The sequence below is a fragment of the Drosophila biarmipes genome, chromosome 2R, assembly GCF_025231255.1.
Source record: "Drosophila biarmipes strain raj3 chromosome 2R, RU_DBia_V1.1, whole genome shotgun sequence".
NCBI classification, from domain to species: domain Eukaryota; kingdom Metazoa; phylum Arthropoda; class Insecta; order Diptera; family Drosophilidae; genus Drosophila; species Drosophila biarmipes.
Genome location: NC_066615.1, coordinates 11,447,736 through 11,472,576, shown reverse-complemented (window position 1 = coordinate 11,472,576; position 24,841 = coordinate 11,447,736). Strand labels below are relative to the sequence as shown.

The window sequence follows — 24,841 nt, the reverse complement described above, 5'->3', positions numbered from 1 at the left end:
GCGGCCAATCGATTGGCAAGCAGTTGGGTCTGCCCATCACTAATCCGTGTTACAAAAAACACGCTGCCGGCATTTATTTTGATATTACGAAATCGGTTGTTAGGCGCAGGAATTGACTATTGACCAGCAAAATGATCCAGCAACAGCGCCAAAGAATAGAGGCCGCGGTCACGGAGATGATTGACGACATGGACAAGACGCACCTGCGCAAAATGCAGGTGAGTGAAGTCCTGTAGAGGGAGAATCCTGAAATTGACTTGGTTTTCACCCAATTCCAGAACGAGATGCATTTGTGTGCGGCGAAATGCTGTCAGGATGGAACCTCCAGCGTGGACAGTGTCCAGCGGTGTGTGGACCGGTGTTCCACGCCCATGACGAGGGCACAGAACTACGTGCAGCACGAACTGGGGGAGTTCCAGGGCCGACTGCAGCGTTGCGTCATGGTCAGTACCCATTGCATCAACTTGTTGCTTCTCTGAGGACGTTGTTATAGCACTAGGGATCTTGTAGGAGATTGTTAGAGGAGTAGGGATCTTGTAGAATGTGTATCATATTAACATTCATCAAAATATTCGTTTAAGACTGACCCAAAATATAACAATTATAAGACAGAATTTTTTATCATAAAAGGATAAGTCTCATTTAAGAACCTTTATTTACTATAATTAATTATTTAAATATTAAAATGTGGAATATATTTAATTTATAAATATGTAACTGTCTTCAGTGTTACAGAAATGCTATACTTTCCTTTAAGATATTTTTTGAATATTCTTTTAAGATAGTTTTCAGAAAATCTTTATTTTATTTTTCACGGATAGCAAAAGATCATACTTAGAAAAAATAATTTAACACGATTTTTATCCGCAGCAATGCAATGACGATGTGAAAGTAAAAATGCCGCCCAATCCCAACGAGGATCAGATAGCTAAGTACACCGACCAGTTCGAGCGCTGTGCCATCCAGTGCGTGGACAAGCATGTGGGCCTCATTCCCGGCATGATGAAGACCATGAAGGCTGTGCTCTCCAAGGGACCCGAGAGCATTCCCCAGGTCTAGCTCAACCTGCATTTACCTCCTAATTAATTGTTGAATTCGTTTATTTTTAAACCATGCAATATTGATCATCTTTGGAGTCATTACACATTTTGCTTACACTATAAATAATTAAACCAATTCACCTATTAGTTGTTGAAAGTCTTAAGTACCGATCAAATGTAGTGTAATCCATCTCTGAAATCCTGTCAAATTTGTCATTTACTTAAAAAAATACAAATACTTTGTACACCGAAAACTGTCATAGAAATCTTTAGTGTTCTTTTATTTTTTTGATTCAAAATTGTTCAAATTCCGAATAAAAATGGTGGAGCAACAAAAGAAGCGACTGGAGGACGCCATCAGCGGCATGATCGAGGACATGTACCGCACCCACTTGCGCAGGATGCAGGTGAGTTCACGCTCTTTAGTTGGCTCTGATGAACTCCTGGTAAGAAGGATAATCCTAAGTCCACAATGCACCGCTGTGCTGCCCGTTGCTGCGATGATGAGCGAGGAACGCTGGAGAGCGTCCAGAACTGCATCGAGAAGTGTGCCGGACCCCTAATGGATGCACAGGACTATCTACAGCACGAGCTGGGCCAGTTTCAGAACCGCCTCCAGAATTGTGTGAGGGTAGGAGAGTCATATAGTCGATCATCTTAATCTTTTCGTACGGTACTGAAGTCATGATGGAATTCATTGATCTATCTATTTATGCCCCAGTAGATTATGTTCTTGACTAGATTCGTTTATAGCCAAAATGCTTCAGTTTGTGGACGATTCTATCCCTTGTGATTAAGAAGTTTTTGAAATTAAAATGTTTTGCAGTTTTGTATTTCACCAGGAGTTGTTTTAGCTTCTCATCCTAACACACGTTTCCCCTTATATTTGCCTTCAAAACTTGGTCGATTTTTAGAAACTCGATTTGTTACATTTCTAAACCGCTTTAGCATTTTAACACACCTAGGAGAGTGCACCCCTGTCTTCTTTATTTTTATAGTTTTATTGAATTTTAAATGAAATAAAAACCTTATAAATTGGCGAGAAAATTGTTAGAATTTCAAACTTTAAAATGAATTAATAAAAAATCAAAAACTAGAAGGGAATCCAGGCTTCAGCAAGTCATTTATACCCTGCAGCTTAAACTATACCGTGCCTGTAAGATCAAACGTATTTTTCAGATGATCTATAAAAACTATATGAAATCGACCGATTAAAAAACAATATTATTTGCATTTTTCAGATCATAAAACAGAATGGAAGCCCAGAGTAAAAGATAATATCATCAAAAACAATAATGCTTTTTTTGAATATTTTCCCAATTATTATTTTTGTGAGCTTTATTATATAGGAGCTTCGATATTCAATTTACTCTTCAAGGTGTAATGATAAGTCTTCATAAAATAACCGCCACTTCTGCATTTCAATGCGTCACAAAAAAAAAAATTATAAAAAATTTTAAAAATAAATAAATTTTTACGGAATTAATGAACAAGTTTGCTGTTTCAAGATATCGAAGATGCATTTATGTTAGGAGTTGTTTCATTTATGTATAACACCTCTAGCAATTGGGCTAAAAAGTACTTTTTTAAACTTCAGATACTTCATAGTAATTTAAGTTTTGGTGTGCGAAGATAGCCACCCTTTCCCCATTAATTCGTTTGGTAATCCGCAGGACTGCAACAGCGATGCCCGGTCCCGACTGCCCAGCAACCCGAATGACCGGGACATGTCCCGATCCCAGCACATGTTCGAGAGCTGCACGGGCGGCTGTGTGGAGAAGCACATAAACCTGATCCCCGGGCTGCTCAAGTCGATCAAGCAGACGCTGGACAGAGGTCCCCCCAAGAGATCGCGCAACATGGACGCCTAGTCACGATGCAATCCCCGTCCAAACCGCCCGAGGATCGATGCGAATTAAAAACGCCAGTAAGGAAGTCAATCGTACACCTATTTATTTATTGAATATTTTTGGTACAGCTAACACTTAGGATACTCTAGACGAAACTGTAGGCCGGGGAGGCTTATCGGAGCAGGGCTTATCAGTGCCACGTGGCACGCGTCTGCCTGCTTGAAATCCGGCTCCCGGACCTTTTTTGGGCCCTAGCTCATTAAATATCTAGTAATAAAGATTCTTAGTAGTATGCAACAATACGAGCAACTATATTTGGGGATCTGGCTGGGTCTACTGCTCGCTCTGCTTCGTCCTCACGCCGTACTTGCTCCAGAAGGTCACCTTGGCGGTGGTCTTCTTCAGGTTGTCCTGGAACACGGAGCACGTGTCGAAGGGCGGACAGTAGAGGTGCAGGGAGACGGAGGTGTCCGAGTGGCTGGGATTCTCCACGCGGTGCAGGCCCAGATTGTCTATAAGAAACCACACCCCGTAAGTAAAGGAAATGCCCGAGATCTTGTAGATTATCGATTCCTCACCATTTATGTAGGCCACATCATTGACCGCAATGGGTGTCTCGCCGATCTCCACCAGCTCCCGGCTATCGATCTCCCCATCGGGATGATGGGATCGGCCGGTGTCCCTGGCAGATCTATTGGGGTACTCGTAGCGCTTCTCGCGCAGATCCCCCTTCAGCATCTTCATGAAGCAGTGGGAGTCGGCATGGTCGTGCACCGATGAGCCATGTCCCTCGCCCCAGCAGAGGATCAGCAGGTTGAACTTGCCGTTGCCAGCATCCACCAAGTTCCGGGTGTATGTGTAACGATCGAACTTGGCGTACTTGCGCCACTCCCGCGGATTGGACTTGTAGGTGAGCATCAGGTGATTCACCATCTCGATGTTGACGTAATTGGACTCGAACTCCCGGTGAAGGGCGGCCACCAGGTCCGAGAGGGAATCCACCGCGGGTCCGTACTTCAGGGGCTTCTCCAGGGCCTGGTAGTAGCTGGTGGCCTGGCGCAGGTACTTCTCCTGGTCCACCTGCTCGATCTCGGAGTCGATCTTGGACAGGGCCATTTTGGGCTTGCTCTGGTTGACCTACGATTAGGAGGAAACAGGAAATATGGGTTGTGCATCAGTTAAGGCTGAAGGGCGTGGAAAACTACCTAGCTAGTCTACAGAGTTCAATTCTCAATTGATTTAGATGAATTACGTTGTAAAGTCGATGATCGCTGCTGATAGCTAGGGACTGTCTATAAGGCTATATATAATCCGCTTGATTGCTGCTGGAAAATATTGAATTGATTCTGGTGGTGGCACACGCTACTCCTAGGATGGCAAAATTCGAACTGAACACCGACACCCCGATTTCTGGAGATTTCGCTCTCCTGCCCAGACTATATAGATTATGTGGTCGGATCGGACGTAAGTCGGAGGCGCAAGTCCGCGGCAATAACAAAAACAAGAAGTCGCCGGCGATAATCGCCCAGCCCCTTATCACCGCATAGATAGATCGAATGTTGCCAGGAGGGGCTCAACAGATGCGCCTGGAGCTCTGACAAGAGGTTAACGGCGTTCTAATGGCATCGTTTTGCGAATAAAAAACAAATTTATTCTGTATATTGGGGCCCAAAAAATATTAGGCGATACGGGCATCGCCTCTGATGCTGATAGCTGGTTGAATCTGGTTGCTGACGCATTGTTTGAAGATCTACGGGTGCGAGTAGCCATCCAAGTTGCCGCATTTCCATCAGCCTAGATGGCCAGGGTCTTCCCCTGGCACGCCAATCTATTGTGGTTGAAATTTCCCTTAGAAACTAGAACTTTCCCCGAATGTAGGGTATAACATTTTAATTTTTAAGTAGTTGCCTACTTTCAGGTCTGTGCCAATTTCTTATAATTGCCCCAGTAAGTAAGGTCGCACTGCATTTGAGATCTCTTTGTGATTCAGGAAGTCATTAGTGACTAACTCACGGACCCTACTTTCTCCCTCAAAAACTGACAACTGAACAAACAAAGGGTTCTTTCATTGTTCTCAAGCTGAAGCTGGGCACTGGAGTAGCCCCCAAATGCGGGTTATATAACTTTTGGTAAGCCCAAGATGAAGAAAACACTTTCCACCTCGGCTGCAATGTCAGCAAGTGAACTTGCATCTCGAGTAATAACTTTTTAACGATCCCCAGGCCTTGTTATTAAATATTTTCCCCCTGGTGCCACATCAAGGTGTTTCGGTGCGGTATTTGAAAAATGTTTTGCAACGGCCAAAAAGCATAAAACTGCCAGCTTGGCAGCCAACTTTCGCAACAGGTTAAGGCCAATAGCAAAGTCAAAGCAAAACTAAAAGCTGCGAACTGCCATTTGTGTAAATATTAGGCGAAACTGTTGAGTTTGGAAAATTGGTGGAAGGAAAGCTGTAGACGATTTTCACAGCAGTTCAATAAACTAAGATTTCAGTGGGGTTTTCAAGTTAAAAAACTGCCTAAGCAAGGTATTTGGCCTTAAGGATGAAGGACTTACCATTGTTGATGATTTGCTACACTTTCTTCTTAGCTTTAAAACTTGAATACTTTGTTGGAACTTCAAAATTCACTTTTCAAAATACTTTCGAGTCAGGACTTGGACTTGCACTTTTTCGAATTTTCACAGGGTGGTGCCACTTGGATGCGCGCCGCCGTGTTTGTGTGCCTGTTTTGGGTATCTTTCACCAATTTATGGAGATCTCGGCCAGCAAAGCCCCCCTTTGCACTCAAAACGCAATTCGAGTGACAAAAACGACGCCGGCAGCGGCATCGCAGCTCGAATGGCATTTTGAGTCTTTCCTGAGGCCGCGAGCCGAAACTCAAAGCGGTTTCACATCGGCTCAACTTGGCCTGTTGTTGTTTGCTCAGTTGGCCGGGCCCGAAATTTATGCTACCATGCCATGCCGCCTGTCGATCCGAGGTTGAGCGGCCAGATATTTAATACATTTCTCCCCCGGACCAACTATTAATTATTGGGACGTGCTGTTTTTTCTGTCTTCGGCGGTCTTCTTTGGTATTTGCGTTTTGGCCAAGAGAAATGGCCGCCAGCCCTTTGTCATAGCCCCTCGACGGAATTCTCCGGCAAAAGTTTGGCCTGGGGTCAAAATGATGAAAGGTTTATCAAGTGGCTTCAACAATAATAATAATAATTGTGTGTCAAGTACTTGCCAATATTTGTTTAGCTCGAAACACTTGGCCTGACACTATTTCTATCGCTTTGAGTGGAAATCAACTCGCAGTTTTCGTGCAATATTATTATTGTTGTTACTTTTGATATTTTTTATTTAAAATGTGTGCTCAATTTTTGAATATTTACATTCTATTTAATTCTAATTCTAAGTGTATCTCGCGGATGTCAGATACTTTTACAGCCTCCCCATTGCCCCATTAACATATTCAATCAGCCACGAACTTTCTAGCCAGGTTTATTCAACTTTGAACTATTCTTTTCGCATGCCTGTCCCACTATGTAAATCATTTGCATATTCCCAAAACAATTCGAGGCGAACATTCGTCTTTGTTTTCGTATTTTCGCCTTGAATAATGCAGGTAATAACAATATCAATGACCGACGGGGAATCAAAAACAATATTTTCGTATTTGTCAACCATAAAAGTGGGAATTCTCAAATCAGAACAGTATTTGCGCGTTTGAATGAGTGTTTCTTATCAGGGGGAAAACGTATAATACGAACGAACAGAGGCCAAAGGCTGCGACTTGTAAATTAAAGGAAATACATAGCTCTAATTTTTATTAGAAGCACTGACTCTTAGCTTTATGTAAATAGAGGGTAATTTGCATCATTATATTTCCTTATATTTATTAATTTCATTCGATTGATTCAAATTTTGCCCTATGACTAGATTAAATACACGCAAATATTAATATACACATATTTTTGGTTTAGACATTGTACCTTAAATGCTTTATAAAAATTAAAATATTCCTCGGAAAAGGCCGTGAATTGAAGCTTCGATAAGCGGAGTTAAGTTTACTTTCAAAGGCAGAATTGAATTAAGTGAATGCAGCGGGCTAATCTTCATCCTCCTCAGACATATCAAATTCGGCATCATCGAAGTCGATTATCTGTAAAAAGAGCATTCATATTATAACTTGTTTCATTTAGTTGAAAAAGTGGTGCCTCAGACCTCGCTGTTTAGCCGCTTAAACTCTGAAATCCCAGTCAAATCCTCCAGATACTTGGCGGTTTCGAAAGTTTTAAAAAGGAATGCATTTCCCTCCTTTTCATATGCATTTAAAACGGGCTGTAAAAAGCAAGTTAATTTCAATTAACAAAAATTAGTTAAAATACTTTTTTAAATTGATAATTCTTACCGCTGAGCATGCGATGCATTGGGCGAACTTTTGAGTAGCGGGTAAAATGTTCTCATAGTTGCACAGCATTCCCCGGATGGAGTGAGGTAGAATGCCGAGAAGACCTTCTGGCACCTTGCCCGCCGCCTCCCCCGACTTTCCACGCCCTCTCTGCGCATAGTAGGCAGGTGCCAGTTCCTTTCGCGGATGCTGGAGCAAAGCAACCAGCAACTCCACCGCATAGCTAGCAGCAATGTTGGATACTCCGGGTCGCGTCACGGTGCATTGCTGGTCCAGTGTGCGGTCTTTGAGGGACTGGAAAGAAGATAGTACAAAATCTGATTACCCAATATAATTATAACTAGGGTATGGTGGGCTAGGAACACTAGTTAAAATTAAGTACGCGGATCCAGACGGAAGACACTTAAACCTTTAAACAATTCAATTTTAATGATACCTCTTATAGCGATTATTCACTCATTTCAAATATAGCTGCTATAGTTATTTTATTAAATTAACCTGTGGTTATTTTTCACCTACCTAAAACTACCTACTTTTTTCGTATACAAATATATTTAATAGGTCCCTTTAACCTGTTCTTATATATAGTTATATTAACATTTCTTCAGGGTGTTCTGGGCGAGCTTCGGGGCCGGTGCACTAGTAAGATCGAAAGCTTTCCAAAGCTCTTCAGTGTCAACAAACACATGCTCCGAACTAGCAGAGATGACGCCTCCAGGCGAGAACAAAACAAATAGTTGGTCTTAGAGACCTAACCCAAAGTATAGAAACTTTGGTGGTTCCATCGGTTACTTGAGCAACCCGCCTCTCCGCCCATTGCCGATTAGATAAGGTTCCGGCGAGCGGGAGCGCCGGAGAACTCCGGACTCTCCCACGCCCCTATAAAGTACACACATTTTGTGTTCGTTCAGTGCAAAGGCGATAGCTAGTTCAATTGGTAATTGCAGGAAGGAATCATGTTGACCGAGTTCGCTGGCAATCTTTCGCATCCGCTGGAGTTCGGCCATGTTCTGGAGGTCGTGGCCAAGACCATCGACGGAGCGGCCAGGTAAAAGGTGTTTCAGTCCGGAATTAGTATACAAGCACGACTCCGCTTCGTGACTAATTGCTTGTCAAACAAAGCTTCTTATCAATTCGTGACTAATATATCGATTATGATCACTTTGGTGGGCCAGGTTCCATATCAACCTCTGCACGGCCAAGAGCACGGTGGATCCCAACGCGGATATTGGACTGAGGTTCTCCTGCTATTTTCGGAATGATGTGATCGTTCGGAATTCCCGAGTGAACGGCGCCTGGGGCGAGGAGGAGACCCATGTCCTGGATCCCAACACGCTGCCCAATCCCATCGTGAGCGGCGAGTTCTTCCTGGTGTACATCCTGTGCTGCGAGGACAGCTTTGCCATATCGATCAACAGCCGGGAATACTGCAGGTTTCGGTACCGCATGCCTTTGTCGGCCATTCGAGCACTGGAGATTCGTGATCAGATCCAGGTGATCAAGCAGGTTGATCATCGTACCGTGTTCCCCAATCCCTGGCCCGCCATCCACGCCTCGGACTACTTTAAGGCGTTCAGCAACGACCAGCCAATTTTGTTCAGTCCTGGACATGTGATCGTCCTTACAGCTCGCTGCTTTGAGAACAAGAAGGGTCAGTTTATCCTTAAGTTCATGGACTCGGACACCAAGCGCGAGGAGCTCCACTTTAGCGTGCGTTTCGATGAGAAGGCGGTGGTCCGCAACTCCATGAACAAGAGCTTTGAGTAAGCCAGTCTTAAAATGTGGTAACCTCCCAGGGCTAACTGATTTTCCTTACAGCTTTGGAAACGAGGAGCGCCATGGCGGCTTTCCCTTCGTATTTAACCAGCAGTTCAAGCTGGCGCTCGCCTTTACGGAACGCGAAGTTCTGACCGCCGTCGATGGTTACAATTTCTTTAGCTACACTTGGCGCACACCAAATGCCATGGCGAATCTGGTGGGCTTCAAGGTGACCAGCATAAACGGCCTGGTAGTACAGATAACCGGGGTGGATCACCTGCAGACAGGCGACCCCACGTGTGGTGGCTTTGAAAAGTATTCCCGCCATGACTACGAGTGTGTCTAGTAACCATTTAACCGAACTAAGTCTGAAAATAAAAGTGCTATCTTAGCTATAAACAAATCACACTCACATTTCTCGGGGCCGTGACATCGTTGCAGAAGTAGCAACCCAATTGATCGCCATTGATGCACTTGAGTCCCTCGATCTGTTGGCCACTGTCGCCGGCCTCCTCTCGAGTCGTGCCATGACGCATTACGAGGTAGCTATCGAAACCAAGGGCCGCATTGATGACAATCTGGAGGGGCAAGTATTAGGCGCAGGTCTTATAAAGGGTATAAGTATTCTCTCACCTTTTGGTTAGCCGCCCCCAACAGCGTGGGCAACCAGCGGCTTTCGCGAGAGTCTGTGAGCAAAAAGAGGGCATCATGGTCCCGCACCTGTTGCTGTATCACCTCCAAGTGCTTCTCCGTCTGGGCAAACAGCGATTCTCCGATCGTATGACCTGGCATGGGAATCTCCAACACATGTCCCGCCGTTACCGCACTAGGGTTTATCTCCCGCAATCGTTGGGCAGCTGTGGTGGCCTTCATTCGATTGCCCGCCATAGCGTCTGCATGGGTGTAGAGATTCTGGCGCACTGGATTGGAGAATCCTACTTTCCCGCTGTCCAGCAGGGTGATGTGCTTGAAACCCCAGGACTGAAAGAAATTGACTTCTATTTAATTCAGGTGGGTTGAATATACGATAAACCCACCAGGAGATTCCTAGCCACAGCGCAGCCTAAGGTACCAGCTCCAAACAGCAGGCATTTGGTTTGGGAGATCGCTTCCAGATTGAGATCCGGTACCAGGCGCCACTTCATTAGTTTCAGGTTGAGGTTCACGGAGTTCTCGGCAAGTCTAAAAGGGAAAAAGGAACATATACTTATCATTGATGAAGAATACATTTCCGTTTGAGTCGGGAGTTAGCATGATAATGGTATCTTGAACTAGAGACACAGTTATAACACTGGTATTTCTTATAATTTGGTTTTAGAGCTATTATCTTACTTGGCTGGATCCATGCTGTCCCTCATGCAAACCATTCTGGGGCCCATTTTGCCATTCTTGTTAAGCTCCCAGCCCACAAATTTCACCTCCCCAGGTTTGCTTAGATCGCTGGCTTCTGTTTGAATCACCTGCCAGACACGGCTGTCATCCACCTGCATTTGTTGATTGTATCGCAGGCCCAGAAACTTGAGAGATTTGCCCACAAATGAGGGGCTGTCATGGAAAAAGGAGAATTTAAGTTTGAGCTATAGTTAATAAAAGTTACGACCCACCATTGTTGGAACAGAAGGGCCGAATAGTTCCGCATTAACCAAGCGGGATGCTCGTACTCGCTGGGATCGGCAAAGCCAAAATAATAGTGTTCCACATCCTTTTCGTCCAGGCAGCTCAAACTACGGGCTTCGAATACCTTCTGCTCCTCATTGGCATATATAATGAAGAAGTTCTGTGACTCAGCTGGCAGGGATTTCAAAGCCTCTATATAGTTTCGACTGCAGGGTAAGTCCCGCAGCCTTTGAACAGCACCCTGCAGCTTAAGGGTGGGCGTTAGGGGGCATGGAAAGGCGAACCAGTAGTAGTAGCTGTGGCACTTCAAATCGGCGAAGGAGAGAACAAAGAACCGGGCCAACAGACTGGGATCCCTCAAGACCTCACCGCTGTTCATATGGGCCAGCAGTTCCTTGCCCTCATCGGCCAGCAGTTGCTGCTTGTCCAGGGCCTTGAACTCTTCGATTGTGTTCTTGTTGTAGATGGTGCCGATGGCGGAGTGGCTGAATTTCGGGGGCTGTGTCGTCCTGAAATGCGGGTGAATAAGTAGTGTGAGGGGCACTGTTCTTATCTACTCCCACTCTCCAAACGCACCTGTTGTAGGCCGTGTAGTCCACTTCCAAGAGACATCCACTGGCATTTCTGTTTGTGTAGTGTCCAGCAATGGAGCGCTTGGAGTCGGACAGGCGATCGTGGTCCAGCTTGAGCTCCGCCAGCTTGTGCCAAAAAGTGGGCGACACAAAGGATTCCCACGGCGCAAATTGCAAAATCGTCTCTTTTTCCGCACTCATCTTCAGCGGGGGCGTTGTTTACGTTTAAACCAGCTTTACTGCACGGATAACAAAAGAAAATACCACCTGGCCATAATTAAATACCACCTCGGTTTCAGGAAATACCATTCACGTTAATAATTAGGGTATTCCCTACACTACATTGAATTTGGTCAGCTGCCTAACAGCTGCTCGATACGAACTCAATTTTAAGAAGTATTTTAATCATTTAATACAAAGGACAAGAAATTAAACATTTTTTTAGTCCGAAAAAATTAAAAATTCACCCACTCAAATGGTAGTGGAATAGCCCATATAGAAAATCTATCGCTTATTCCGCACTTCGATAAGTCGGCAGAAAAATTTAAACTCCGTGTGAATCCCATTTATCGATAGAGAAAAATACACAACTATTTGACGTTTAACTTGACGTTTGTAATTCGGGGACTTTCTTAATTGAGATTTCTAAGAAAAGCACGGCAGAATGGCAATGGCAGAACCGGATGCATACGAACCTCCTCAGGATTTGCTGTCCCATCAGGGGACACCGCTTATTTTGGCCCTTAACGACGACTGCTTGGAGCGTGTCCTGAAAAAACTAGCACTGCAGGATCAGGTGCGATTCGCCAGGACCTGCCTACGGTTCAGGACAATCTACAAGATGGCCACTGCCAGGCTCCACAAGTCCGTAAACTCGGATGAGCTGGAGAGATGTACCACATGGGAAGTACGCGACTTCTTCAAGCTATCAGGAGCCCACGTTCAGGGCATTAAGATCAGGCACATGGAGGAGAGTCTGGCCGAATTGGTAGGGGAAGAATGCAGCAATCTGAAGACATTGCATTTTGGGTTCTGCCGCCATATGCCTAGTTTCATGAAGCCCATCATCGAAAAAGCTTATCATCTCGAAGTCCTGAAGATGTGCTCCACAAATATTCTCGATGAAGACATTTCTGTGCTCCAAAGCCTTACCAATCTAAAAGTCCTTGAGTTGAGCGAAAGTTTGATAACTGGTTGCACCCTAAATGTGTTACCCACTTCCATCGAGGTTTTAACGCTCAACTGCCTGATTTTGGACGTCGGTTACCTTTCCAAGACCTGCCAGCGCCTAACCAAACTGAGATCCCTCGACCTTCGGCGTTTGGAAAGCTATAAGGACGTCTTTAAAACGTTGGTAATGGAGAACTCTTGTCCCTCGCTGGAGGTGCTCCGATTTACCATGAATCTGAGTCGCCACTACGAGTATGTGGCTCAACTGCCAAGCTTAAAAGAGCTAGTGATTTGCAGTGACTTAGTGGACAGTTATGGGAACGACCTTTTAAGTCCACATGCTAGGCAATCGTATAATGGAATATGGAGCGAAGTCCTCGACGGACTGGTGAAGTACAAGAACCAGAAGCTGGAGCACCTAACAATTGGTCGCCGCCTAACCAAGGAGCAGCTGATGCAGGTGGGCAAGCTCAGCGCCCTTCGAGTCCTCTGCCTTTCCTGGGTGGACTTTGACTGTACGCCGATCGCCAATCTCAAACTGTTGGAGAAGATGGCCCTCAATGATTCATTAGTCAGTGACTCAATGGTATTGACCCTTTTTCACGCCTGTCCAAAACTCCACTGTCTCGAATTGAATGCTTCTTGCTTAAACGCTAAGTTCATACAGGGGATCGCTGACCGGGTTCGCCAGGAGTTAACCAACAGTAACATGCAGAGAAAGCTGCCTATTGAAGTAGGGTTTTTTACGATCGACTTGGAAATAAGGAAGTTTATTAGCAACGTAAGTTCAGTTTTAAAGTTTTAATTTTGGTTCTACAGCCAACTCTTTCTAGAATCCTGAAGCGGCGCCCAAAAATATCATTAAATTGAAGGGACATTACGAGTAAAACTCTTGGGTGGATTTGTTTGACTTTTAAAAAGAAATTTGTAACTTGTGGAACAAGTACAATTAATCAAAGTTGTAAACACTGGATTGTTTAAGTTTAATTAAATATTTAAATACAATTTTAAATCTGCGCGATAGTTTCAAACTTAGGAGCGATAATCGGTGGTAGTCGATAACTTATCGCAGATATCGATACACTTTTCGCTGGTCGCCACAACAGACAACCGAAGAACCCAAAACAGAAAAACAAAACAAGACAGAAGGAAATCAAACCAAGGCACAATGGATCTGCAGCAGCTGGAGGAGCAGGCGCGCCAAGCGGCGCTGAAGGACATACAAAACATGCTGCAGCGGCCGGGCCAGCTGGAGAAGGTGGAGCAGTATCGCCACCGTGTGGCCCGCAAAAAGGCCTCTGAGGAGGCGCTCCTCAAGACCGGGATGCAGAACCAACTGGACGGGGTCAGGGTGGGCCTCAAGCAGCTGGAGACTTGCATGCAGGACGTGCGGGAGGTGAGGCGCCGCATGGACGAGGTGGAGCGGCTGCTCAGAGTCGTTCCCGAGGTCTACGACGCACTGGAAGTCGTCCGCGAGGAGAACACGAAGCACTCGCAGTACGCCACCGCCATGGAGAACCTCAAGCACATTTTCAATGTGGACGCCAGCGTCCAAAAGACAATGGCGCTGATCGAGGACGACAAGCTGCTCAATGCCCACCAGTGTCTGGCGGATCTGGAGAACTCCCGCGATGATCTGCTCTACGAGCTGCACAAACAGCCCAAGCAGCACGCCTCCGACAAGATCACACTGAAGCGGCACTTCGAGAAGGTGGACACCGTGTCCCAGGAGCTCGAGAAAAGGCTGCGCCTGATCCTCAGCCGAACGCTGAACACTCTACGCAAGAAGCCCACCATTATTGTCACCGCGCTTCGCATCATCGAACGGGAAGAGAAGAACGACCAGTTCGCCTTGCAGCAGCAGAAGGTCACCGGATTTCTGCCGCCCGGCAGACCGAAGGCTTGGCGCCGCATGATCATGGACGTGCTGCAGCAGTCGGTTGTAACGCGCATAGAGGGTTCCAAGCTGGAGGAGCGGGCGGATAACAAGATGTGGCTGGTGCGCGACCTGGAGATCCTGCGTCAAATGATCCTCGAGGACCTGCGCGTGGTGAAATCTCTATGTGTGCCCTGCTTCCCGCCACACTATGATATATTCGGAGAGTACGTCAAGTTTTATCACGAGGGACTCTCTAGCTATGTGAGTAACGCCCCATCATCTCAAAAATTTCGATAACCGGATGTTTTAATTTGTAGCTAGATAACATTGTGCGTTCTGGGTTGGAGGGCAATGAATACGTATCTATGTTGGCATGGGTGACGCATACATATCCAGGCGTAGAGCTGATGTCCCATCCCGATCTGAACGTGGATGTACATCGACTGATAGGAACTCTGCTGCGCCCCGAGCATCTCAAGGCGTTGGAGGATGAGTATCTGCAGAACATGCAACGCAACTTCCAAGAATGGATGACTAAGGCCGCCGAGACGGAAAAGCAGGAGTGGTTCACCGAGACAGTGCCCGATCAGGATGATGAGTTCTACCACACGTCGGCGCCGGTCATCATATTCCAGATGATCGACCAACATCTGCAGGTGACCAACACGATTCACCAGGAGCTGACATTCAAGGCGCTGGTAATGAGCATCCAACAGGTTGAGATCTTTGGCCAGACCTACTTGAAGAATGTGATCGAGCTGAAGGAGCACCATTTCAGAAACCGGGACCAGATTAAGTACTTTACTCACTACATTATCACCATTGTGAACAATAGCCAGCAAATGGTGGAGCTGGCGCAGCAGATGAAACAGCTCTACTGGCCCAAGTCGCGCACCGAGCACTACGAGGATTTCGAGCGCCTGCTGGGCACCTTCCAGCGGATCAGGGCTCACGCCGCCAGTTACCTGTTGGAGGAGGCCTTCCTGGACATGGAGTGCCACTTCAACGACCTTTTTACCGCCAAGTGGTTGGCCAGCAACATTGCCGTCGACACCATCTGCGTGACACTGGACGATTATTTCCAGGACTACAACCACTTGCGACCCAATAACTTCGAGATGGTCATCAATGAGGCCCAAAAGCTGCTGGCCAAGCGCTACATCAGGGCTCTGCTCTCCAAGCGGCTGTCAAAGCCACGGGCCGAGTGCGATGCCATTACCAGGAAAATCAAAGCGGAAGCCAAGCGCTTTAAGCTGTTCTTCGAGAAGATAGCCCCCAAGATTTCCCTTAGCGACTCTCCACTGGATCTTATATCCACACTATCGGCACTGCTCATCTCGGATATCGAGCTCCTTGTTTTGGACCTGCACACATTGCTGGGCAGCTATCCCTCCCTGAACGAGGACCACCTCGTGCGACTCTTCTATATCCGAAACGATGTAAAGGCGGCGGAGGTGCGCGAAAAGGTGCAGGACGCGATGAAGTCGAAAAAGGCAATGGTCAGCATCGCCAAACAGGACTGCATCTTCAAGGAGATTGTGTTCAGCGACAAACTGTGGTAGACCCACTAGAGCCTTTTCTGCTCATTCCTTATGACGCCTTCTGTTCAGTATCTTATTTACTCTTATACTGCGATTGTAATATGCCTTATCAACAATTAAATTATATAATTAACCACAACAATAATGATGCGTACTGCTACCAACAGGAATCATTCACTTATAATAATAATATATTCAATTATTATTTATTTATTTATTTCAGCATTTAAAGTTGTATCTTATGTAATTGTACATTCCATAACATGTAAATAAAAATTACAAAATATATTTTTAATTTTTTCGTTAAAACTTTCTATTTTGAATTTATCCGCTAAATAGCTAGAGTGACAGCACTTCCGGAGAAGATGCCAGTGTTGTAATGGACGAAATCACGATTTGAAGCACTGGCTCGGCGATAACATATGGCAGGAGCATATATATTCGCGACGGACTCTCTCCACGTGTCAGTTCCCCACGATCCGCGTTCCCAGACAAGATGAGCTACAGAGTCCAGCCCAGCGGCTTCGCCACCAAGTCCATCCACTCGGGCCAGAGCCCCGAGCAGTGGAAGAGTGCCTCCGTGATCCCGCAGATCTCGCTGAGCACCACCTTCAAGCAGGATGCTCCGGGCGAACACAGGGGCTACGAGTACTCCCGCAGCGGAAACCCCACCAGGACTGTGCTGGAGACGTGCTTCGCCGCCTTGGACAACGCCAAGTATGGTCTGACCTTCTCGTCGGGACTGGGAGCCACCACCGCCGTGCTGACCATGCTGAACAGTGGCGATCACATCGTCATGGGCGACGATGTTTACGGCGGAACCAACCGCCTGATCCGTCAGGTAGCCACCCGCCTGGGGATCACCGCCTCCTTCGTGGACCCCACGAATCTGGACGCTATTAAGGCATCCATCAAGCCGGAGACCAAGCTGGTGTGGATCGAGTCGCCCACGAATCCGCTGATCAAGGTGGCCGACATCGAGGCCATTGCCCAGCTCGTCCATGGAATCCGCGAGGATCTGATCCTGGCCGTGGACAACACCTTCCTTACCTCCTACTTCCAGCGGCCCCTGGAGCTGGGCGCCGATCTGGTCTGCTACTCCCTGACCAAGTACATGAACGGCCACACGGATGTGGTCATGGGTGGCATCACCATGAACTCCGAGAAGCTGTACAACAGCTTGAAGTTCCTGCAAAACGCGGTGGGCATTGTGCCGTCGCCATTCGATTGCTACCAGGTGAACAGGAGTCTGAAGACCCTGTCGCTGCGCATGGAACAGCACCAGAAGAATGCCCTGAAGATCGCCAAGTACCTGGAGAGCCACCAGTTCGTGGAGAAGGTCCTGCACCCCACGTTGCCCTCGCATCCGCAGCACAAGATCGCTCTGAAGCAGACCTACGGATACAGCGGTGTGTTCTCCTTCTACATCAAGGGCGAGCTGAAGCACTCCTCGGCGTTCCTGAAGGCCCTCAGGGTCTTCACCCTGGCGGAGAGTCTTGGTGGATACGAGAGCCTGGCGGAGCTCCCGTCCGTAATGACCCATGCCTCGGTGCCGGCGGAGGACAGGAAGACCCTGGGCATCACTGACGGTCTGATCCGCCTGTCCGTTGGACTGGAGGATGCCGAGGATTTGATCAAGGATCTGGAGCAGGCCCTTGACATCGCCTCAAAGGCCTAAGCCACACACATCACATGTATTTTCTCATTGTATATCCACCCGCCCAATAAAAGTGTATTGTCTCAAAGTAATAGTAGTTATATAACGATTTTATGGCGGTTTTCCGATCTGATACATGTCTGTGGGTTATATCAAAGCAAACTACATATGTATAAACATTTTACAACTATACCCTCTGTTTTATCGCTGATATCTTGGTAAACAATGATACCCGATACATTTCAGAGCCATCTATGTAGGTTGTACATATGTACTTCTCGGATTTCTTTTAAAGCCTCATGACCCCCCATAGCTACAACCTTGATTATACCGAATCATCCATTGCCATGCCGAATACTATACACAAACAATGAATCAGCATATTTAAATTCGCTCGATCATTCTAAGTCGCGATAGAAGAAAACCATATCTCGCGAACGGATGTTCCGATTTTTCAGAACAACAAATTTCCTTCACCTTTCACTAAAAATAACAGGAAATTTAACGAATATAAATATTTTATTTAACTTTTTTTTCAATGATTAATTGTTCCTTATCAAAATCATTCCTGTGGTCTTTTATTTGCCGACGAAAGTTCGTGGCTAGTTCATTAATATGGTGCGATTGGGTTGTTAGAGCAAAACTAATTGGTAAAAAGCAGAAAGCAGGAACAGAAATAATGATGAGAAAATTGTGTTTATTTTTACAATTCCCCGTACATGTCTGACAGAATGTAGTTGATTAAAAGTAAGCTTTAACATTATATGTACGTTATCCAAAACCATACCATTTGAAAGATACATACTACTGTGAAGTGTGCATAGCATTAAATGTACAACAAGAGCCATTTCGTTATAATAAGCAACTGCGGCTTTCCAACGTTCATAATTTTGCCTTCTATGTATATCCTTAAAAAATGCATTTGAATTGCTTAGAGTAACCAGTAGTTCATGTGCAATGCTTGTCCTTAGTACTTGTAACGATAAATAGCGACGCCAGCCACTCCAATTAATATAGAACCCATCAGATAGCCAAGCAGCTTGAGCTGAAAGATACGGGTGATTACATGGTGATTAAACAGCACGTTGATGATCTATGAAGCGACTCACCTTGGAGTTATCCACAAGGGGCTGCTTTTGCCTGGTGGCAGTCTTCTGTTCCATTTTCTTGGCCTGGCCCAGCATCTTCTGGTACATCTCCTTCTCGTTGTGTTCCTCGCGGCGAGCCTTGATGAAGAGTCTGGCCAGGTCCGACTGAACGGCTCGATTGTCTGGTTCGAGAGTGGCTACCTTTTGCAGCAGCTTGATGGCACCCTGGGTGTCGGCCTTGCCCTCCAGTATCTGCAATGGATTTTAGTGAGTTGCTATCTGGAAGTCTACGGCTGTGGGCCACCGACTCACCCTGCCCTTGCGGTACAATGCTTTCGAGTTGTTTGGCTGGCACCGCAGGACGTGCTCCACAGACTGCAGAGCTGCGTCGAAGGCGGCGATTTTGATTTGAGTCATGGCCAAGTTATTGTACACTATCAATCGATCCTCCAACAGGGCCTGCGTGTCGCTGTTTGACAGCTCAAGGTCCTCCTTGTCGAACTCGGATTCCGGATCGCCGTCTCGATTGTCTAGGAAGTCCAGAGCACGTCTGTACAGGTGAATGGCGGTGGTGAACTCCGAGCGCTTGTAAAAGAAATTGGCACGTTCTTTCTTGCGGGTACTGAAAAGAGTTTTACTTATTTAGTGACCAGGAGTAGATGTCGAAAATTCAACGTACCCGTATTTGCGCAGTATTTCAAAGCTCTTGAGATCCGCAAAGTCTTCGTATTTGATATCCAATAGTTCGATTTCGTAGGTAAGCTGGAGGGAGCAGAATATTTAAAACAGTTCCTAGGATTCTGAATGGCAAACCTACATGCGAGTCTGGTGGAACCAAGTACTCCGACTCGCCGTCCTTTTTAAGTCCCAGGGAGCCGTACCCAAAGCGGGGATCCACGCTGACCTGGGCCACTTCGCCAATCTGCATCATGGGCACCACCATGTCCAATCCCTGGACGACCTCGAAGTCCCCCACGTGGCACTGGAAGTTCTTCTCCTCCTCCACCACCTTGCCGTTGTCCAGTTTGCCGATCAGGTTCAGGGTAACCAGCTCCCCGCGGAGCGGTCGCCTGCCTCCGTCCTCCGGCGCCTTTTTGATTGTGCGCTTTATCAGCTGCTTGTTGCCCAGAATATCACATTCGTCCTCGGGATCCTCCTCCACCGCCTTCTTATCATCTCCAGCAGCAGCAGCAGGGGCTGCTCCATCTCCGGAGGCGGCCTCCTCCGCGGCCACCTTGCGGATGTCCTTCGTGTCCTCGGCGTTGGTCAGGTCCTCGAAGGAGCTGCTGCTAGACTTCTCCGTATCCATATTTACCTACGGTTAGCGAGACGAAAGTGTGTAAATCATTGGAACTCGGAACAAAGGGCAAAGGCAAAGTCGACTGGGCCGACCACTTCACGGGTCCCACAGATTTCGCAAATCCGACTTACGTCCGTATCTGACTGTGGTCTCGGATTTTAGTAACAAAAAAGGTTCGTATTTATTTCGAGAGCAACATACGACAAGAAAGTTACTAGAAACGAAAAAAAATTTTACAGCCTTGTGGGAGTGTGACCAAGTATGGTTTCCGTGGAGTACCGCAAGACCAACGGGCAACTAACCGCCCAGAGCATTTAAAATATTTCCGTAAAGTAGAGAACCTTTTAAAACTTTGCAATTGCCACTTTTTGTTAAACCAATAATTAAGACAGTTAAATTTACTACAAGGGAAAATCTAATAAAATGGCTGATCAGGAAGCAGAATAGAATGGCATTGCACCAGAAACTCTGCGGTATTTCTGGGCACTATTTAAGGCAAAGTACTAAATGACGGAAATACTGCCTATGCCACCACTAGATTCTATCGATACCGGCAGTGCTTGATATCGACAGAGCGTGCATCTCCAACTCGCGTCGGCTGCGAATTGTTTTTTCTGCATTTTAGGAAAATAAACTAAGAAAAGCCGTATCCATACAGAATACCACAGCAAAGCCACTGCCAAAATGGTGAAACTAACCCCGGAACTGATAAACCAGTCGATGCAATACATAAACCCGTGCCGGGAGCGCGAGCTGGATTTGCGCGGCTACAAGATTCCACAGATCGAGAACCTGGGCGCCACCCTGGACCAGTTCGACACCATCGATCTGTCGGACAACGATCTGCGCAAGCTGGACAACATGCCGCACCTGCCGCGCCTCAAGTGCCTGCTGCTGAACAACAACCGCATCCTGCGCATCAGCGAGGGACTGGAGGAGGCGGTGCCCAACCTGGCCTCCATCATCCTCACCGGCAACAACCTTCAGGAGCTGAGCGACCTAGAGCCGCTGGCCGGATTCACCAAGCTGGACACCATCTGCCTGCTCATCAACCCGGTGTCCACGAAGCCCAACTACCGCGAGTACATGGCCTACAAGTTCCCGAAGCTGAGGCTGCTCGACTTCCGGAAGATCAAGCAGAAGGACCGCCTGGCGGCGCAGGAGTTCTTCCGCACCAAGCAGGGCAAGGACATGCTGAAGGAGGTTAGCCGGAAGTCAAAGATGAGCGCAGCAGCAGCCCTGGCCGCTGAGGCGGGGAATGGCAAGGGTCGGGGATCCGAAGGCGGGCGACTGGCCAATCCGGAGGACATGCAGCGCATCCGCGAGGCCATCAAGCGGGCCAGCTCGCTGGCGGAGGTGGAGCGCCTATCGCAGATCCTGGCGAGCGGCCAGCTGCCGGATAAGTTTCAGCACGAGCAGGAGGCGGCGCAGAACGGGGCGGGGCACAACGGCTCAGGGGCCGTGGCCATGGATTACTAGGATCAGGACCCGCCCCTCATCCGTCAGCTACCTTATAACCGTAGACCAATATTTTGTAATAAAACGCCGCCACAAGTTGATTCATCGCATTCTGCATTTTGGACATTCACAAATATATAGTATCTTTTGTTCTCAACTAGGGCGGCTGGCCGGGGATCTTTCACGGAAAGATCTGGGCCACAACTGGCCACCGTGGAAATGCATTTACATGAACATAATTGGCTAAAAGTTTAACAATCTACGAAGTACGAAGGGGATACAAAATCGGAGGAGCAGCTGGCTTAAGGAGTGGGAATCGGGGCGTCTAGCTCCTGGTCTGATATGGCTGGCCGGTGCCATTAGGATCCTTTCGCCGCCATTATCTCGTCGTAGTGCAGGCCCGTGTAGAAGATGATCCACGTGACCAGGAATCCGGCGAACGATGTCATGAAGCCCTCCTTGACCAGCTCCCAAACTCCGCCGTATGCGTCCTCGTCTACGTTCTGGAAGTTGATGGCGTACAGGTAGACGATCCCGCAGCTGATGCCGGCGAACCTGGGACGAAAGATGATGAAGTTCCAATGAAGATGCTCCGGCTATTTATAGGTTATAGCTACTCACAGTACGAGACCCAGGAAGCCCTTCAGCGGGACAATGCCCCAGATGACGCCAAGGAAGATGCCGAACACCTGCCGCGACCAGTAGATCACGTCCAGGAACTCCTCCTGCGGGGGATTCGGGGATTAGCATGCGGGCTTTACGACTTATGACGGGCAACTTTGCTCACCTTGTCCTCCCACTCGGATTTTGTGATGGCGCGCGCGCAAATTTCCCGCAGCGTCGACGTTTTGGCCGGGTGGCCGTTGCGCTCGATTGTGCTTGTTTTCGTGGCCATTATTTGATTCAGCTTTGACCCAATTTCACTCTAAATTATTTTGTTAATTAATTTTTCACTATCAAATGACTAACGCGTTTGCCTGAAAATCCCAAGCGCCTGGGATGACGATAAGAAAATACCACTTGAGTTTCAGGGAAATACCAAAAAAACATACCGCATAAGAGCTGTGAAGCTTATTTAGGTGCAGGTGACAACCCTGCCATCAGCTGTTTGGTTATGTGAATTATTTTTCCTTTTCTACTGGCTAATTTTTGATAAAAATGCTTAAAATAAGCAAGATCTGCCTGGCCACCTCCGCCACACTTACAGGTGAGTGCTTTGCTTCATTGTAAGCCTTTTACAATTCATCAAACTTGTGTATTTGCACAGCACAACGGGGAATTGCGCTAACAGCCAGCCGCTCCATCGATCAGAAGTGGCGTGCAGGTAGGGGATTGCCGGAAAACCCGAATGCCTTTGGCCCTCTCACCAATTTGCCTGACTTTACCTACCTAGATGGCAGACCCACGCCCCTGGGAGTAAGTACTCCCACAAAGCCCCTCCGACATCAGCCTAATAATCCTTTTTCCGTTTTGCAGGCCAACCAGAAGAGACGCCTGCTGAAGCAGCAGGAGATCGCCACGAGGATCGTGGAGCTAAGTGGCGAGCTGGACTTCGCCAAGCAGCGACATGCACGCCTCAAGGAGGCCGCCGAAGCCGAGAAGCAGCGCCTCATCCAGAGCAAACTGAAGCCCAAGGGCCACCTGCTGCTCCAGCAGAAGAAGTAGCCTCCTAGCCTTAGCCTGTATAAGTTATCATAAGTCGCTTAGTGAATGGAGACGAAATTATACGATGGTCTTGTGATGTGGACACATGTTTGCCCAAAACACGTTTCAAAAACGTTCCCCAAGCAGCAAGCGCGCTTCATTAGACGTGCCGCTAATGAGGAGTAAATTAATTGGGCGACACATCTGCTGCACCTAATTGTGTGCTAAAACGCCGGTGACGCACTTGCCGGGGCAGCGTGTCCTGGCATTTAGGCGAGAGGAAAGCACTGCCCGCTTTTCCCAGTCTCCCAAAATGAGACCTTGAGGAGGGAGTGGGCTGCCCATTCACACATTAGCTGCTAATAGGAGGCTTACGCTCGCGCATTCGAGTCTCTCCTCAAACTATTTTTGTAAACAAGGAAGTTGGCGGTTTCCCCTGTTGTTTTTGTATGTGTAAGCTTGGATTGGCCAAGGCCAGTTACACAGGCTGTACGTATCCTCTTCCGGTCAGCGCAACGTGCTCCAGATTCCAGCGGAGCAGAGCAGCCCGGGGAGATTAACAGATCGATCGTGCCGGCTGGGGCAACCAACCATGACAATTGTGATCCCTGCTGTTTGCCTTTATCGTATTGGTAAATATGTACCTTCTTTTGGCAGCCCAATATTTGCACACCTTGCCAGAGGGGCTCCCTTGTTTTTCCGAGTGTTTGACTTTTCGGTTAGGATATCAAGAATTTTGCACGGCCGGCAATGTTTGCCTTCGGTTCGTTCAATCTTTTGCGTATAAACCAAACACCGGCATAATAAAGCCCACAGAAACGTGCTCCACTTAGGCCTGTTTGCGCAGCGCTCGCTCAAGCGATTTATTGGTTTTGAACTGGGCAAAAGACTCGCTACTTATAGCCCCTGCACAACCCTCTGTATTTATACTAGGACGGAAAACATCCGACCTGGCAGCGCTTCACACTTCCCGAAAAACATCAACAAAACTAAAGATCCATTGATCCCCTAGGTGGCAGACATAAAATTTCCATAACCCTTTGTGACTGCCAACTCACACCGGTCCAAAATTGGTAAAAGTGGCAATTAAATAGGCGGATAATGGGCCACTGTAAACACTCAAATATTGCAGGGTGCAAATTTAGCTATTTACATTCGCACATTCGGCCAACAAAGAAATCAAGTCTGAGGAAATTTTCTAAGCAGATGATGGGCGCTTGGATACGAGGGTACTGTATGCGGGGATTGCAGAATGTTTGTCGCACTTCTTGCAGAAATTAGCCGGGGGCTATGAAATTTGGCACCGTCTTTCAGCCCGGCAAGGGGGTGTGACAAAGGAGAAAAACCTGCCTCCGCCGGAGCTCTCAATCAAGCCGAATCTTCAGCCAGTCGCTGCGCTTAGTCTGAATGCAGCCAATCGTGCGTATACGTAATGCGATCTGAATTCAACTGGATTGTTTATGTTTCCCCCAAACTCCGGCCAATCTCGCACCTTTCTGTTGTTGTTGACGGTGCTTTGGGTGTGCAAAAATATTTACCCCCAGTTCGGTGGCATGGAAAAAGGCTAAGTTGTGGAAAACAACTGAACTTGTTGTTGGTGCACCCCGACTGCGATTTATATTTATATAATTGTATAAATTTATACAATTAGCGGGTTTATATTTACGCCCGAAACTTTTCGAAACAGTCGGCGGCGATAATTGAGTGCGAATTGGTCTGGCTCCCGGGCAAATGTCTTTTCCTCAATTTCGCCTGCCTAACGAGGGGTTACAAGAGTAGCTTCTAGTTGGTTTCCCAGAAACATCTGATTCACTATTCACCTACTCTTGGTCTGCAGTCATGCCCCCTTTTTCGGAGCCTGATTCAGAGTGCA

At 47.2% G+C, this 24,841-nt stretch overlaps 12 protein-coding genes across 17 annotated transcripts; 8 read left to right on the top strand and 4 right to left on the bottom strand.

The window, feature by feature from the left end:
• Positions 1 to 19: 19 nt before the first annotated feature.
• On the top strand, positions 20 to 1,306 carry LOC108030301 (protein FAM136A). Its single transcript, XM_017103136.3, has 3 exons — positions 20 to 218; positions 279 to 443; positions 871 to 1,306. Exons 1-3 carry the CDS (start codon positions 132 to 134, stop codon positions 1,057 to 1,059), a joined length of 441 nt encoding a protein of 146 aa, XP_016958625.1. The 5' UTR covers positions 20 to 131; the 3' UTR covers positions 1,060 to 1,306.
• Positions 1,305 to 3,190, top strand: LOC108030303 (protein FAM136A). Of its 2 annotated transcripts, none has more exons than XM_017103137.3 (4): positions 1,305 to 1,447; positions 1,507 to 1,671; positions 2,714 to 2,967; positions 3,030 to 3,190. In XM_017103137.3, the coding sequence occupies exons 1-3, from the start codon at positions 1,361 to 1,363 to the stop codon at positions 2,909 to 2,911; spliced, it is 450 nt and encodes a 149-aa protein (XP_016958626.1). In that variant the 5' UTR covers positions 1,305 to 1,360; the 3' UTR covers positions 2,912 to 2,967; positions 3,030 to 3,190. The 2 variants fall into 2 exon arrangements, with proteins under 2 accessions (XP_016958626.1, XP_043947990.1); XM_044092055.2 differs by having other exon boundaries at positions 3,019 to 3,190.
• LOC108030299 (cysteine dioxygenase type 1) lies at positions 2,977 to 4,306 on the bottom strand. 2 transcript variants are annotated; one of them, XM_044092053.2, is made up of 3 exons: positions 4,143 to 4,306; positions 3,469 to 4,027; positions 2,977 to 3,402 (listed from the first exon to the last, which is right to left on the bottom strand). In XM_044092053.2, exons 2-3 carry the CDS (start codon positions 4,004 to 4,006, stop codon positions 3,224 to 3,226), a joined length of 717 nt encoding a protein of 238 aa, XP_043947988.1. In that variant the 5' UTR covers positions 4,007 to 4,027; positions 4,143 to 4,306; the 3' UTR covers positions 2,977 to 3,223. The 2 variants fall into 2 exon arrangements, with proteins under 2 accessions (XP_043947988.1, XP_043947989.1); XM_044092054.2 differs by having other exon boundaries at positions 4,096 to 4,302.
• Positions 4,307 to 6,673: 2,367 nt separating this feature from the next.
• On the bottom strand, positions 6,674 to 11,497 carry LOC108030377 (ubiquitin-like modifier-activating enzyme ATG7). Its single transcript, XM_017103247.3, has 9 exons — positions 11,236 to 11,497; positions 10,647 to 11,168; positions 10,375 to 10,587; positions 10,080 to 10,224; positions 9,676 to 10,023; positions 9,456 to 9,620; positions 7,285 to 7,578; positions 7,098 to 7,214; positions 6,674 to 7,035 (listed from the first exon to the last, which is right to left on the bottom strand). Exons 1-9 carry the CDS (start codon positions 11,430 to 11,432, stop codon positions 6,982 to 6,984), a joined length of 2,055 nt encoding a protein of 684 aa, XP_016958736.2. The 5' UTR covers positions 11,433 to 11,497; the 3' UTR covers positions 6,674 to 6,981.
• On the top strand, positions 7,975 to 9,445 carry LOC108030378 (32 kDa beta-galactoside-binding lectin). Of its 2 annotated transcripts, XM_050888269.1 has the most exons (4): positions 7,975 to 8,170; positions 8,232 to 8,332; positions 8,460 to 9,047; positions 9,103 to 9,445. In XM_050888269.1, exons 2-4 carry the CDS (start codon positions 8,241 to 8,243, stop codon positions 9,386 to 9,388), a joined length of 966 nt encoding a protein of 321 aa, XP_050744226.1. In that variant the 5' UTR covers positions 7,975 to 8,170; positions 8,232 to 8,240; the 3' UTR covers positions 9,389 to 9,445. The 2 variants fall into 2 exon arrangements, with proteins under 2 accessions (XP_050744226.1, XP_016958737.1); XM_017103248.3 differs by having other exon boundaries at positions 7,975 to 8,332.
• Positions 11,498 to 11,558: 61 nt separating the features above from the next.
• Positions 11,559 to 13,413, top strand: LOC108029873 (uncharacterized). Of its 2 annotated transcripts, none has more exons than XM_050888268.1 (2): positions 11,559 to 13,182; positions 13,245 to 13,413. In XM_050888268.1, exons 1-2 carry the CDS (start codon positions 11,896 to 11,898, stop codon positions 13,269 to 13,271), a joined length of 1,314 nt encoding a protein of 437 aa, XP_050744225.1. In that variant the 5' UTR covers positions 11,559 to 11,895; the 3' UTR covers positions 13,272 to 13,413. The 2 variants fall into 2 exon arrangements, with proteins under 2 accessions (XP_050744225.1, XP_016957852.1); XM_017102363.2 differs by having other exon boundaries at positions 13,235 to 13,413.
• A 67-nt stretch (positions 13,414 to 13,480) lies between these two features.
• Positions 13,481 to 16,109, top strand: LOC108030407 (exocyst complex component 3). Its single transcript, XM_017103292.3, has 2 exons — positions 13,481 to 14,541; positions 14,598 to 16,109. The coding sequence occupies exons 1-2, from the start codon at positions 13,570 to 13,572 to the stop codon at positions 15,840 to 15,842; spliced, it is 2,217 nt and encodes a 738-aa protein (XP_016958781.1). The 5' UTR covers positions 13,481 to 13,569; the 3' UTR covers positions 15,843 to 16,109.
• Positions 16,110 to 16,211: 102 nt separating this feature from the next.
• LOC108030429 (cystathionine gamma-lyase) lies at positions 16,212 to 17,570 on the top strand. Its single transcript, XM_017103316.3, has one exon. The coding sequence runs from the start codon at positions 16,318 to 16,320 to the stop codon at positions 17,497 to 17,499; it is 1,182 nt and encodes a 393-aa protein (XP_016958805.1). The 5' UTR covers positions 16,212 to 16,317; the 3' UTR covers positions 17,500 to 17,570.
• Positions 17,571 to 18,155: 585 nt separating this feature from the next.
• LOC108030427 (peptidyl-prolyl cis-trans isomerase FKBP8) lies at positions 18,156 to 20,154 on the bottom strand. The gene is made up of 6 exons (XM_017103314.3): positions 19,998 to 20,154; positions 19,384 to 19,881; positions 19,246 to 19,328; positions 18,879 to 19,188; positions 18,588 to 18,818; positions 18,156 to 18,523 (listed from the first exon to the last, which is right to left on the bottom strand). Exons 2-6 carry the CDS (start codon positions 19,873 to 19,875, stop codon positions 18,446 to 18,448), a joined length of 1,194 nt encoding a protein of 397 aa, XP_016958803.1. The 5' UTR covers positions 19,876 to 19,881; positions 19,998 to 20,154; the 3' UTR covers positions 18,156 to 18,445.
• A 269-nt stretch (positions 20,155 to 20,423) lies between these two features.
• On the top strand, positions 20,424 to 21,434 carry LOC108030409 (probable U2 small nuclear ribonucleoprotein A'). The gene has a single exon (XM_017103295.2). The coding sequence runs from the start codon at positions 20,551 to 20,553 to the stop codon at positions 21,343 to 21,345; it is 795 nt and encodes a 264-aa protein (XP_016958784.1). The 5' UTR covers positions 20,424 to 20,550; the 3' UTR covers positions 21,346 to 21,434.
• Positions 21,422 to 22,520, bottom strand: LOC108030410 (respirasome Complex Assembly Factor 1). 2 transcript variants are annotated; one of them, XM_017103296.3, is made up of 4 exons: positions 22,377 to 22,520; positions 22,112 to 22,318; positions 21,946 to 22,049; positions 21,422 to 21,879 (listed from the first exon to the last, which is right to left on the bottom strand). In XM_017103296.3, the coding sequence occupies exons 2-4, from the start codon at positions 22,217 to 22,219 to the stop codon at positions 21,684 to 21,686; spliced, it is 408 nt and encodes a 135-aa protein (XP_016958785.1). In that variant the 5' UTR covers positions 22,220 to 22,318; positions 22,377 to 22,520; the 3' UTR covers positions 21,422 to 21,683. The 2 variants fall into 2 exon arrangements, with proteins under 2 accessions (XP_016958785.1, XP_050743676.1); XM_050887719.1 differs by having other exon boundaries at positions 22,112 to 22,249; positions 22,377 to 22,395.
• LOC108030411 (39S ribosomal protein L52, mitochondrial) lies at positions 22,394 to 23,071 on the top strand. The gene is made up of 3 exons (XM_017103297.3): positions 22,394 to 22,531; positions 22,592 to 22,740; positions 22,801 to 23,071. The coding sequence occupies exons 1-3, from the start codon at positions 22,483 to 22,485 to the stop codon at positions 22,987 to 22,989; spliced, it is 387 nt and encodes a 128-aa protein (XP_016958786.1). The 5' UTR covers positions 22,394 to 22,482; the 3' UTR covers positions 22,990 to 23,071.
• Positions 23,072 to 24,841: the final 1,770 nt, after the last annotated feature.

Coding starts and splice junctions, on each gene's coding strand:
- LOC108030301 (XM_017103136.3), top strand. CDS start 132: ATGATCCAGCAACAGCGCCAAAGAATAGAGGCCGCGGTCACGGAGATG. Junction 219..278: donor CGCACCTGCGCAAAATGCAG/GTGAGTGAAGTC, acceptor ACCCAATTCCAG/AACGAGATGCATTTGTGTGC. Junction 444..870: donor GACTGCAGCGTTGCGTCATG/GTCAGTACCCAT, acceptor TTTTATCCGCAG/CAATGCAATGACGATGTGAA.
- LOC108030303 (XM_017103137.3), top strand. CDS start 1,361: ATGGTGGAGCAACAAAAGAAGCGACTGGAGGACGCCATCAGCGGCATG. Junction 1,448..1,506: donor CCCACTTGCGCAGGATGCAG/GTGAGTTCACGC, acceptor GATAATCCTAAG/TCCACAATGCACCGCTGTGC. Junction 1,672..2,713: donor GCCTCCAGAATTGTGTGAGG/GTAGGAGAGTCA, acceptor GGTAATCCGCAG/GACTGCAACAGCGATGCCCG.
- LOC108030411 (XM_017103297.3), top strand. CDS start 22,483: ATGCTTAAAATAAGCAAGATCTGCCTGGCCACCTCCGCCACACTTACA. Junction 22,532..22,591: donor CACCTCCGCCACACTTACAG/GTGAGTGCTTTG, acceptor GTATTTGCACAG/CACAACGGGGAATTGCGCTA. Junction 22,741..22,800: donor GCAGACCCACGCCCCTGGGA/GTAAGTACTCCC, acceptor TCCGTTTTGCAG/GCCAACCAGAAGAGACGCCT.
- LOC108030299 (XM_044092053.2), bottom strand. CDS start 4,006: ATGGCCCTGTCCAAGATCGACTCCGAGATCGAGCAGGTGGACCAGGAG. Junction 3,403..3,468: donor TGATGTGGCCTACATAAATG/GTGAGGAATCGA, acceptor GGTTTCTTATAG/ACAATCTGGGCCTGCACCGC.
- LOC108030377 (XM_017103247.3), bottom strand. CDS start 11,432: ATGAGTGCGGAAAAAGAGACGATTTTGCAATTTGCGCCGTGGGAATCC. Junction 10,588..10,646: donor GCCCTTCTGTTCCAACAATG/GTGGGTCGTAAC, acceptor TTTCCATGACAG/CCCCTCATTTGTGGGCAAAT. Junction 10,225..10,374: donor GACAGCATGGATCCAGCCAA/GTAAGATAATAG, acceptor TTTCCCTTTTAG/ACTTGCCGAGAACTCCGTGA.
- LOC108030378 (XM_050888269.1), top strand. CDS start 8,241: ATGTTGACCGAGTTCGCTGGCAATCTTTCGCATCCGCTGGAGTTCGGC. Junction 8,333..8,459: donor ACCATCGACGGAGCGGCCAG/GTAAAAGGTGTT, acceptor TTGGTGGGCCAG/GTTCCATATCAACCTCTGCA. Junction 9,048..9,102: donor TCCATGAACAAGAGCTTTGA/GTAAGCCAGTCT, acceptor TTTTCCTTACAG/CTTTGGAAACGAGGAGCGCC.
- LOC108030409 (XM_017103295.2), top strand. CDS start 20,551: ATGGTGAAACTAACCCCGGAACTGATAAACCAGTCGATGCAATACATA.
- LOC108030407 (XM_017103292.3), top strand. CDS start 13,570: ATGGATCTGCAGCAGCTGGAGGAGCAGGCGCGCCAAGCGGCGCTGAAG. Junction 14,542..14,597: donor ACGAGGGACTCTCTAGCTAT/GTGAGTAACGCC, acceptor TTTAATTTGTAG/CTAGATAACATTGTGCGTTC.
- LOC108030410 (XM_017103296.3), bottom strand. CDS start 22,219: ATGGCCACGAAAACAAGCACAATCGAGCGCAACGGCCACCCGGCCAAA. Junction 22,050..22,111: donor AATCCGAGTGGGAGGACAAG/GTGAGCAAAGTT, acceptor AATCCCCCGCAG/GAGGAGTTCCTGGACGTGAT. Junction 21,880..21,945: donor GGCTTCCTGGGTCTCGTACT/GTGAGTAGCTAT, acceptor CTTTCGTCCCAG/GTTCGCCGGCATCAGCTGCG.
- LOC108030429 (XM_017103316.3), top strand. CDS start 16,318: ATGAGCTACAGAGTCCAGCCCAGCGGCTTCGCCACCAAGTCCATCCAC.
- LOC108030427 (XM_017103314.3), bottom strand. CDS start 19,875: ATGGATACGGAGAAGTCTAGCAGCAGCTCCTTCGAGGACCTGACCAAC. Junction 19,329..19,383: donor TGGTTCCACCAGACTCGCAT/GTAGGTTTGCCA, acceptor TGCTCCCTCCAG/CTTACCTACGAAATCGAACT. Junction 18,524..18,587: donor CCCTTGTGGATAACTCCAAG/GTGAGTCGCTTC, acceptor CGTATCTTTCAG/CTCAAGCTGCTTGGCTATCT.
- LOC108029873 (XM_017102363.2), top strand. CDS start 11,896: ATGGCAATGGCAGAACCGGATGCATACGAACCTCCTCAGGATTTGCTG. Junction 13,183..13,234: donor TAAGGAAGTTTATTAGCAAC/GTAAGTTCAGTT, acceptor AACTCTTTCTAG/AATCCTGAAGCGGCGCCCAA.